General features: G+C 39.2%; 1 protein-coding gene across 1 annotated transcript in view; it reads right to left on the bottom strand.

Annotated features, from left to right (window-relative positions):
• Positions 1-422: 422 nt before the first annotated feature.
• The window catches only part of DLST (dihydrolipoamide S-succinyltransferase), a 1,212,631-nt gene continuing 1,200,736 nt past the window's right edge, over positions 423-12,317 (bottom strand). The window contains exon 14 of the mRNA XM_044064453.1: positions 423-1,588. Coding sequence (XP_043920388.1) covers positions 1,454-1,588 — 135 coding nt within the window. The 3' untranslated portion in view covers positions 423-1,453. The remainder of the gene's footprint in view (positions 1,589-12,317) is intronic.

Raw genomic sequence — 12,317 nt, forward strand, 5'->3', positions numbered from 1 at the left:
GACCAAGCTTTCTTACAGGTCCAAACTTTGACACAGGTGTAACACATACTGAAGACTGACATGTAAGAGCAAACAAACGCTGAAGTATATTCCTAAGAGCTACCAGAAGACTCCAATAAGAATGAAATGAACATTACATACTGAAAGCTTACTGTGTTTCTTTTACTCTAACATTCAGCCACAAGTGTACACTGTGGTTATAAAATGGGGGGGGGGGGGCATAAACTGCTAAATGAAACACTAAAACGCCTCATTACAGTAGCCAGGGGGCATCATTACTGTTTCTCTTACAAAGTACACAACTGTGGGTTCTCAAGCAAAGGGGAAAATGAAGGCAAACTGCTTAATAAAGGTTCATGTAAGTTACAGATTTCTTTACACCGGTTAAACGAAGCAAAAAAAAACAACAGTACGCAACAGACTTTGCATAATCACCTAGCAGACAAAATCTCTCATCAGAGAATGTTTAATGTATTTTGTTCATTCCATTCTATACTCTCTTAAAATCAGAATATTTAAATATTTTAATTACAAGCTCTGTATACAGGACATAAAACAGTACAAAGTTGTTTCATAAAGTAGAGCTCCCACACCCCAAACAGCATAAAGCTGAACTTTTAACAGGTTTCTGCTTCCTCCCCACAGTGTCTATGCTTGCAAAAAAAATGACCCCCCCCCCCCCCCCCCGGCTCTAAGTCAGCTGCTCTCTTTGCATTTTGTAAGTATCTTCAGTGAAATGCAGCCACAGAGTCTGTAACAACTCCAAAAGAACTTAAAGTGCCCGCCTGTTTGTAGTTAGGCTGCACACCTTTGGCCATTTTTGTTAAAGATGTCTAAGGACGGCAACTTGTATTTCAGTGCATTTCCTAGGTTGTTACTAGGCTAACTACCACTAGTGCCCTTATAAGCCTAGCCATGCATTTCAAGCAAAGGTATTTTGGAAGCTCATTTTTTTCTCAGCAGCATGATCCTTCAGTTACAAAGGCAAAAGAGCAGCTTGTTAGTACAGGGCTAAACCCACCAATTTGGAATTTCTTGCAACACAGTTGCTATGCTTAATCATACTATTGATTTACACTGTACAGATAACTATGAAAGGGGAAAGCAAAGAAGTGGTAGCAGTACAGGAAATATATGCAGTCGTCAAAATAGCTGCAAAAATGAAGCAAGGCATTCAAAAAATCCTGGGGGGTCCTGGTGCAATTTTTACATTAAGTGGTTGTCAAGTGAAATATTCTGACTGCTAATTCTCAACAGACAGAGGGAGTTCTACTTCAGGTAACAGCACAGTTTTTGATGTGAGCCTTTAGAACAGTAGAATCCATGAAGAAATCCACTAACAATCTGACGGCCTCCTGTTCCCAAAAGCCATCACTCCAGTGAAGGCATAAATGAGGTGCTGCCCTGACCGAACAGAGAAGGATAAAACTTGCTCATTTGCTCATATTATGGCTTAAATGTCTAACAACAATACTCGAGGATCTTCCACAGTGGCCTTGATTTTACGCAAGAAAGTAACTGCTTCTCTGCCATCAATCAAACGGTGATCATATGTCAAGGCCACATACATCATCGGTCGCACTTCAACCTGCAAAACAATCCCAGAAATACACCAGTTACTGCTATTTCTTTTTTTAGACACCTTTACTGAATTACCACTTGGGACACAGGCAAAGTAATCAACCTATAATTAACATTATACTTGACATAAATTATATACATCAAAGAATCTAAGCAACATTACATAAATTATTCAATTCCCACCTTTTTTTTTTTTTTCAACAAGAAACATTTTTATTAACCCATCACTTACTACATAGGTAATTATACATTTATATAAATAAAAACAAACCACTCTTGACACCATCCCAGTTGCAAGCATTTTACATCACAAACCATACTGACACGCCAAGTTACAAACATTATGCATCACGTATACTCTACCCAATCAGTCAAACATTACAGTAAACTCTCAGTTAACTGGCACCCACGGGGATTGGTAGTTGCTGAAAAACTGTAGTTTCTGGTTGCGTGAGAGTTACTATTAAAAAAAGGCCTGACTAATACTGTACCCTATACTATTTGTTTGGTTTGACTTGTTCTCAGGCTGGGGAAAGAGGGAATTTATTCCTATCTTCCTTTTTAAAACTCTAAAAATGTAAGGTATGTTTCTGCGAGGGAAAACAAAGTGCAACACATGAAAATTGTAGTGTATTTCTTCGATATTTTTTTGCTGGTTGCTTGAGAGTGCTGGTTCCTTGAGTTCCAGTTAACTGAGAGTTTACTGTACATAGTTACTTTATTTGTAAAGTAAAAACACAAAGAACAAAAGTATAGTTGTGTACACTTACCATAAATGTAAATGTTAGAGTGTATTCACTGTTGCAGTCATTACATTTGGGTAATGTGCTGGCAGGTTGCCCTCAGTCGGCCTGAATAACAAAGTCTTGGGTCCTGTGTCGGTTGCTGTCTCCTCTTCCATGACGTCAGGTCGTCAGGGGTATAAAACATGCAGCAGACGCCATTTTAATCAGTTTTTCTTGCCCTAGATGTCAGGTGTCCCCCAAATGGGGAGCAAAAATATATAAATAAACTGTAAATATATAAATGCACTTTAGAAACATAAAATTTACCTTCAACTAAAAGCAAATACACCACAAAGGCTTTTGAGTATAGTGAAGGAAAGAAAAGGTATAGAATGAGGGATGGTGGGTGGTTAACCTGGACTGCAACAGTGAATACACTCGAACATCTACATTTATGGTAAGTGTACACAACTGTACTATGTTCTTAGTGTTTCACTGTTGCAGTCATTACATTTGGGTAGAATCCCAAAGCTATGGATGGGGGGATGGAAGTAAACAGCATTAGGAGCAGCTATAAGGCCCTGCAGGACTGCAGTGGCAAAGCCTGTCCTAGATTTAGAGAAGAGAGGTAAATGATAATGCTTTGTGAACGTATGAACAGAGCTCCAAGTAGCAGCTTCTAGAATGTCTTTGGTTGGGACCCCTCTGAGAAAAGCTGCTGAAGTAGAGGCAGCCCTGGTGGAATGGGATCTGATCCCCTTGGGCACAGGTTTACCATGGTGCAAATAGCAGAAATTAATGCAGTGGCTTATCCATTTAGAAATGGTCTGCTTTGATATAGCCTTCCCCTCTGATCCTGTAGCAAATGCCAGTAGTTGCTCAGACTTTCTTAGAGGTTTTATCCTGTTTAAGTAGAATCTTAGTTGTCTGTGCACATCCAATGAATGCAGAATCCGCTCCCCCTTGTTCTGTGGATTTGGGAAAAAAGTTGGTAGGTGAATGGTCTGGTTAAGAGCCACACTGGATACCACCTTAGGCATAAAGGAAGGGTTGGTCCTTTGGGCCACCCTGTCCGGGTAGAATATAATAAAAGGCTCCACTGCCATGAGAGCCTGTAGTTCCGAAACCCTTCTAGCTGAAGTAACTGCCAAAAGAAAAGCTGTCTTCCAAGATAGAAATTTTATATCTGCAGTAGCTGCTGGTTCACAAGGAGGGAGGGTGAGTTTTTCCAGCACAAAACTGAGGTCCCATGCAGGAGTTGGTGCTCTCCTGGGAGGCCTTAAATTTTTGGCCCCTCTGAGATGCTGTTTTAGCAGTGGATGAGAAAAGAGGGGAGGCCAGGGCCAGATTTTCCTATAGGCTAACTAGGCTTCAGCCTAGGGCCTCAAGATCAAGAGGGGCCTACATTCAAATTGTTAGCAAAATTAAAATTACACTATTCTAAAAACAGTGAACACTAAAACACTGGACCGAAAATAAGGAGAAATTCTATGCATATGACTAATAAACATAAAAATGTATTGGTTAATCAACGCATTCGGCTCATTGGGTCTGTTCGTTTGTATATACTAGATTGCACCAAAGTATAGTTCATACGTTCACTGATTGCTATGGAAAATATTGACGTGCCTTATGCTACTAAGCTCTGGTTTGTTCTTGCATAAATAAAGTGCAGATTGGTGTAGATTGGAACAGACAAACGAACAGACCTATTGATATCCCGACATTCGGTTATATTCGTGTTACTTCGATAATATGAAACACATGTTAATGTTATTAGAAAAGATTCTTATTTTAGGATTGCGTACATGATCATTTGATTCTCGCCTTTTGAGTTCAGTAGGTTCAATACTTTAGTGAAGTGTTTATAGACTATTGAAAAATTTTTTTGTGACAATATCTTCATCTTATTTATGCACAATAATTAATAACTCAAATATTTTGTTCTAGATTCTAATCTAAGAATGAGTAAAAGATTTGAAAGTGGCGCTTGCAAACGCAAGAAAAAGAAGCTACAAGAGTATGAGGCAAAGAAGCTAACACCGATTACTGCTTACATACATGTGCCAACTAGTACTACTCAATTGGAAGCAATGCAGCACGTTGTATGTGAGGACACGGCCGTTGCACCAACTCAAAGTGAAAATATGGAACTAATTCAAGAGCAACTTACTGAACACGAATATACAAACGAGCCACAAGAAAATAATACGAATATTCAGAATTTTTTTCAGACACCTAATGAGAAACACCATGTTGCAAATTTAGATAGTGATGTCAAATACATGTCTACTGTAACAGATGTTGGCTTGTGGACAAATTTATCGCAAAATGATGTATCATATTGGGTAGAGAAGGGCCCTTCTCAAGTTCAGTATCACTGTGGACCATTTTTAAATTCTAAGCGAGAATATAAGAATCAGTCCAGATTTTGTACAAAAGCAATTTTTTATTCAACAAAAGCCAATGGAGAAAAATATACCCTAGAATGGCTTGTGTACTCTCCCTCAAAAGGCCGCATTTTTTGCTTTGTTTGTAAACTCTTTCCAAATAATGCATCTTCTGCAACAGCATTAACTTCTGAAGGGTTTAATGATTGGAAAAACCCTGCTATCATTCAAAATCATGAAAATTCGGAAAATCATAGGAATGCTATGTTAACGTACTTAACAAGAGCAAAAGGGAAAACTTTAACTTCAAAGCTAGAGGAAGAAATAAGAAAAGAGCAGCAATACTGGCGTTACGTTATAGAAAGAGTTTTCGCTGTAATTTGCACTCTTGCAGAGCGAGACTTACCATTTAGAGGAGGCAATGAAAAGTTTAGAACTCCAAATAACGGCAATTACTTTGGTCTTCTAGAACTAGTAGCAAAATTCGATCCATTTTTATGAGATCATATTGATCGATATGGAAATACTGGCTCAGGAAAACCTTCATATCTGTCTAAAACTATATGTGAAGAAATTATTCAACTTATGGCAAATAAAGTGAAAGACACAATTGTGGCGGAAGTGAAAAAGGCTGGCTATTTTAGCTTTTCAGTAGATTCCACTCCTGACATATCTCATACTGATCAGTTGACCTTAATTATTAGATATGTGTCACCTGAAGACGGTTTGCCAACTGAGAGATTTTTAACTTTCCTTGAGCTAAAAGATCACTCAGGAGAAAGCATAGCTGATTTAGTATTTAACTATATCACTACTGAACTTGAAATTGATTTCAGAAAATGCCGAGGTCAGTCTTATGATAATGCAGCCAATATGGCTGGTAGATACAATGGTATGCAGCAAAAAATTATCGAAAAAAACAAGTTTGCAAGATTTGTTCCATGCGCTGGTCACTCTTTAAATTTAGTAGGTCGTTCAGCTGTTGATTGTTGCCTTGATGCTGTTAATTTTTTTTGGTGCTGTGAAAGAAGTTTATATCTTTTTTTCGTCTTCCACAAAAGATGGGCAGTTCTGAAATCACATTTGAAACCTCATTCTAAAGTGCCTAAATATTTATCGGACACTAGGTGGGAGGCACATGCAAAAGCTACAGAAGCTATTTTAGAAAATTACAATGATATCACCGATGCACTCAATTATTTACATTCAGATAATAATACAAAGGGTGATACTAGATTGAGGGCCAACAATCTTTTAGAGAAGATGGAACAATTTGAATTCGTGTTTATGCTCCATTTCTGGAATCGAATACTGAGACATTTTTCAAAAGTAAATAAAATTCTTCAAAGCCCTAATATTTTACTGAGTAGTTGTGCAGATTGGTACAGGTCACTTTTGGATATTTTACGTGGAATTAGGGAAGATTTTGATGCACTTGAGCAACAAGCAAAAAACACGTTGCCAAATACTGAACATAGAACTGCCAGAAGGATAATAAGAAGTAAAAGACAAGGGAATTACGAAAATTCATCTGACCCTGATGCCTTAGACGAACTCTCTTCAAGAGATAAATTTAGGATTAAATCATTTATTCCTATATTAGATGCACTAGAATCAAATTTAGGAAGTAGAGCTTCTGTTTATGATGATGTAGTGAAAATATTTTCCTTTCTTGCCGATCTTACATTATCAAAGGTAGAACTTCAAAGAGGTGTTGAGCTGTTAATTCAAGAATACCCAGAAGATGTCAACCAAAATCTCACTGAAGAACTATGTCATTTCCACACATATGTGAGACAAACGCATAAGCCTTCAAAAAATTCCACATTGTTGCATACAGACTTGTATCAAATAATATTCAAAGAAAATATTCAAGTGGCCTTCCCCAATGTGGAATCAATCTTACGGCTGTTTCTCAGTTTAATAGTCACTAATTGTACTGGAGAAAGGTCATTTTCAAGACTTAAAAATAATTAAGAAGCACAATGACCCAGACGAGGTTGTCTTCATTGAGTATTTGTGCATCGAAAATGAGACCTTCAGAAAAATAGATTTTGATGAACTTATAGAAGAATTCCGTGTGAAAAAGTTTAGAAAGAAATTCTTCTAATCTACTATTTCGTTTTAAATGTATACTTGGATTGAATCAGTTCTTAAATAAAATAACTATTAACATAAAATTTAATATGATATACAATTTGATATTTTCTTTTTTGTGATCTGGATTTTGTTTGAATAAAGTTCCATTTTTGGTTTAGTTTAAGACTTAAAATTCATAATAATTCATACTTAAACTTTAAATGTGAATTATTATGAAATAAATTTATCTGAATTGAATTTGGTTTAATCTTCAATGTATTGAATATATTTAATTTAATTTGATAGAAAATATGATAATTTTTATTACGTATTTTATTTTCGTAGTCAAAGATTTTCATTATTTGAATTTTGTTTCTTTGTAAATGTTGTGTGTTATGTTTGATTAGTTATTGTTACAAGTACTATATATGGTGCTGAGAAAAATGTCCAAATAAGTGTTCTCGACTTTTTTTATTTATTATCCATGCCACATTTTTTATAAAGGTTAGTACCAATCACAACATGTTTCATTTAACATATTGATATATATCACAGTAATGATGTATTTTATTATCTCTCATGTAATTTACAAACTTAAAAATGGGAGGTGAAAGGGCCTCATAAGTGGAATAGCCTAGGGCCTCTTTTCATCTAAATCCAGCCCTGGGGGAGGCTCTGTGTTGTAATGAGCCAAGATGGCAGAGGCATGGATTTTTATTGAAGAAAAAGATGGGCCCTTGTCAAGCATCTCAGTTAAGTATTGTAAAATCTGAGGAATATTGGGCCTTGCTGCTTCCTTGTGCTTGGTTCCAATCACATAATCTCTTCCATTTATCAGCATAAGATTTTCTAGTATTAGGACTTCTGGCTTCCAAAATGACATCCATCACAGGTTTACTGAGAGGTGTGGTTTGAATAATTATTTGATTAGTCATGCTGCAAGATTCAGAGCTTGGAGCTGAGTGTGCAGAATTTGATAGTTCTGCTGAGACAGTAGATGAGATGTTTGAGGCAAGTACCATGGAGGAAGGTGCGACATATTCCTTAGAAGCAGGTACCAGTGATGGAGAGGCCAGTCCGGAGCAATTAGAATAATTTTTGGTTTTTCCTGTCTGACTTTTAGTAAGACCTTGGAGAGTAGAGGCAGAGGGGGAAAGGCATAGACTGATAGGTTTTTCCAGCTGAAGGATAGAGCATCCACTTTCCATGCTTTTTTGTGATGAGTTCTTGTGCAGAATTTGTCCAACTGATAGTTTTGGGGAGAGGCAAATAGATCTATGTCTGGGCTTCCCCACTTCTGTGTTAACATGCTGAAGATTTGTGGAACCAGTTTCCATTTGTGCAGGTCCATACGATTTCTGCTTAGGTTGCCTGTCAGAGTATTTTGCTTTCTTGGCAGGAATTGAGCTTGAATATGTATTTGGTATGTCAAGGCTGTGTTCCACAAGGCCATGGCCTGTCTGCAAAGGGGGTATGAATGGGTACCCCCTGTTTGTTTATGTACCACATAACTGTGGTGTTGTCCGTCTTTATCAGTAGTTGTCCTGGATGAAGTAAGTCCTTGAAGGCTGTCAGAGCATTCTGAACAGCTAGCATTTCTTTCTGGTTGATATGTAGATGCATTTGGTTTGGGCTCCATTTGCCTTGAATGCATCTCCCTGCCAGGTGGGCCCCCCAAGCACAGTCTGATGCATCTGTAGTAAGGGTTTGGGTGGCAGGGGGTAGAGTGAATGACAGCCCCTTGTTTTGGTGACATGTCTTTGCCCACCAAAGAAACTTCTGTTGTAGGCAGGGAATGAGAGGAACCATTGTTTCCAGGCTGTGACAATGTTGACTCCATAAACTTTTTAGGTATCACTGAAGTTTCCTCATATGAAGTCTCGAGTATGGAATTAGTAGAATGCAGGATGACATGAACCCCAAAGCCTGCAGAATTTGTCTTGCAGATAACTGGGTTTTTGTTGCCATTTGACTGAAGTATGTTGTCAATTGCATTTGTTTGTCTGGCATGAGGTAAGCCATCTGGGCAGTTGTATTCCAAGCTTGCACCCAGGAATGTAATTATTTGAGCGGGTACCAGTTGTGAATTCTTTTCATTTATGGTGTACCCTAGGCATGCTAGAAGCCTTTTTACAAACACCAGATGTTGAAGAAGAGTGTCCTTGTTCTCTCTGCCTGAATGAGACAATCGTCCAGATAAGGATAAATTTGAATGTTTCTTTGTCTGCAGAATGCAATTACTGGTGCCAGGCACTTTGTAAAGACCCAGGGCGCAGTAGGTTAGCCAAAGGGCAGTACAGAGAATTGGTAATGCAAAAAACCTGCTTTGAAGCGGAGGTATCTTCTGCAAGATTCCCTTATTGGGATATGCAGGTAAGTCTCTTTTAAGTCTAGAGTTACTAACCAAGCATTCTTGCCTAGCATAGGCAGTAGCTGTTGTAAAGTCAACATTTTGAATTTTGGAATGTCCAGGAACATGTTCAGAAGCGATAAGTCCAGTACTGGACACCATGAATTGTCTTTTCTGGGTACCAGGAACAGTCCTGAATAAAATCCTTTTCCTTTTTCCTTTTCTGGTACCGGCTGAATAGCCCCCATATCCATGGGGGACATGACTTGTTTTTGGGCCTCTGCCCACTGGTTTTGTGGCTGATCTGGCCATCCGTTTGGGATTGGCAAAGTATGGAATTGAAATCTGTACCCCTGGGATACTATGTTTAATACCCACTTGTCCTGGGTTATTAACTGCCAATTTTGAGCATGAAGTGCTAGTTTTCCCACCCAAGGGGGCTGCCAAAAGATAAGTGCTTGGAGATGGTAGAAGGAAGTCATTGAGATTGCTTACTGTAGGGTTGTGCTTTGTTACCTCCAGATTTGGAGGTGGAGGCACCCCATTGCTTTGACCTGCAAGATCCCTGTGATTGATATCTGGAGCCTTTTGAGCGCCTGGGTTTGCCCTGATTGGCTCTGTTGGACACAGGAAAGGACCAATTTTTAGTAGGCCAGTGCCTACTGAACCTGGGTGGCTGCACTTGCAAGAAATCTTTTACAGTTTGCATAGATTTAGCTTTGCTTTCCATTTTCTTTAAAACCTCTTCTGCCTTATTACCAGAGTATCATGCTGCAAGGGGGCATCCAACAATTTAGCTTTAACATGATCAGGCAGGTTTTGCTCCTTGAGCCAGGCATGCCTTCTTATCACAGATCCAGTAACGGCGGCCCTACAAGAGGCCTCCAAGGAATCAAAACCACATTGCAAAGTATGCTTTTTAACCTGTTCTGTTGAATGCAATAAATCCTGTAACTCTCTATTTTCTACACAATCAGAAATCAACATCATTTTCTGTTTCAGTAAGCCCATAACATGCTGTTGATATTTAAGCATATGAAACTGGCAGTTTAAAGCCCTGTTTGCCAGGGTTGCAGACGTATAAACCTTCTTACCCCATCTATCCAGCGCCCTGGAATCTCTATCAGAAGGGGTAGGATTTTTGGCTGTAGAAGCCTTTACACCCTTGGGACCCTGAGAAATAGTCTCAGGATCAGCAGCAGGATTTTTGAAAAGAAATTTGTGGGAGTCAGGAACCCTGTAATATATGTTTGGTTTACTAGGAGTTGGAGGCAGGGAATCAGGAGCCATGCTTGATTCCGAGAACACATCATCAACAATGTCTAAAACAGGAGGTATTGCCAAAGGCCTATGTTGAGGAAGAAGGAGGAAACCCCTAAGCCTCTTTTTTGAATCAGAGTAGTCCTGACTCTCCCAGTGAAAATGTTCCCTTAAAGTATGCAAAGTCTCTCCAAAAGAGAGATCCTCAAGAGGAAATGCAGATGGGATGGATTTCTCTGCATCAGAATCCTCATAAGGTGGAATAGAAAATTCCTGATCAGAAGAAATGGAAACCTGATCTGAAGATTCATAATCAGTGCCTTGCCTAGGCCTCTTAGCTGGGGGGGGGGGGGTTTGGGAACCCCTGATCAAGATAATTAAATCCTCAGCCATTTTAGAAGTTGTTTTTGACCTTGTTTTTATTGATGGCATTGGTTTAATATAAGAATGTTGAGGCCTGAAAACACCCTCAGAAGCCGGTGCCTGCTCAGCGGCTCTGGACCCATCCAAGGGAGAGACATCCGCGGGTTCAATACTTTGCGAATCTCACTGCATACCGGACTCCGAATGGGTCTCGGTAGAGGCCTGCGACTCAAAAGTAGTGGGTATCAGGGGCTGCGAAAGTGCCTCAATGAGTACCGACGAACCGGCGACTGGCTTAGGAGATTTTTGACCTCGACGGTCTGTCTCTATCTTTTTCCTAACCACAAAAAACACAGATCAAGGCAGAGACCAGGAACCTTCACGAAATATAATCCAAATTTATTCCAAGGACATATAACTCCACCATCGACTTCAATAAACAATAAAAACAAACAGCACAATTTTAAGTTTAAGCTGTTTGTTTTTATTGTTTATTGAAGTCGATGGTGGAGTTATACGTCCTTGGAATAAATTTGGATTATATTTCGTGAGGGTTTCTGGTTTCTGCCTTGATCTGTGTTTTTCTGTCTTTTTCCTTGTGTTTTTTGTGAACTCCGGTAGTCGGATTGCTAACCGATGACATTTCAGGGTAGTTAAATCTTGAGTCAAAATATTTAGAAGAAAAAATATACAGACGCTTAATAGTGCGTTGGTTAAATTTAGCACAAAACCGACAGCAAGGTATGTTGTGATCAGGGCCTAGGCAAGGAATACAGTACAAATGAAAATCCTTATGAGGTATTTGCTTCCCACAAGTAATGCAATTATTAACTTTTACTGACATCGATAAGGAGCAAGAAAAAGTTTCCCCAAAGGGGTACTTAGCTTTAGTTTGAAGACTTTGGTTCTGAAACTCGAAAACGAAAATTTCAGGAATCGGCCGACCGGCACTTGCAAACTGCTTCTGCTTCGGGCACTGCGCGGCAAGAAAGACAGATTAAAATGGTGTCGGCTGCATGTTTTATACTCCTGACGACCTGATGTCATGGAAGGGGAGACAGCAACCGACGCAGGACCCAAGACTTTGTTATTCAGGATGACTGAGGGCAACCTGCCAGCAGATTACCCAAATGTAATGACTGCAACAGTGAAACACGAAGAACATCTCTGAAATACAAAGAAGATTCAGACTGTTACAGAAAATTTGCTAGGCATTTTTTCCTAGCTGTGCTCTCCATTAACCATTTGAAATGATGGCACTCAGACTGCTGAGTCCCTAAATGCACAGACTGAAAATCTGGGCTCATATACAAGTCTGCGATTGACATTTCTCTGCATATTCCCTTTTCTGTAAGGTATGGTTGTCTTGGAATAAGTTTTTTGGGGGTGGGGGTACTGGGGGAACATGCCTGCCACACCAGGGATACAGGAGTTCAATATTCGCTCTTCTCCTATATTTCTGATTTTTTTTTTTGCAGTGTTTCAGGACTCTGCAATCCAAGTCACGATATTTCAACAGACTGCCATGTTGCATGTTCTCCGTAACCATAGCCATATATACATAGCATG

This window comes from Protopterus annectens, chromosome 2.part2 (genome assembly GCF_019279795.1).
Source record: "Protopterus annectens isolate FY-2018-M chromosome 2.part2, PAN1.0, whole genome shotgun sequence".
Classification (NCBI taxonomy): domain Eukaryota; kingdom Metazoa; phylum Chordata; order Ceratodontiformes; family Protopteridae; genus Protopterus; species Protopterus annectens.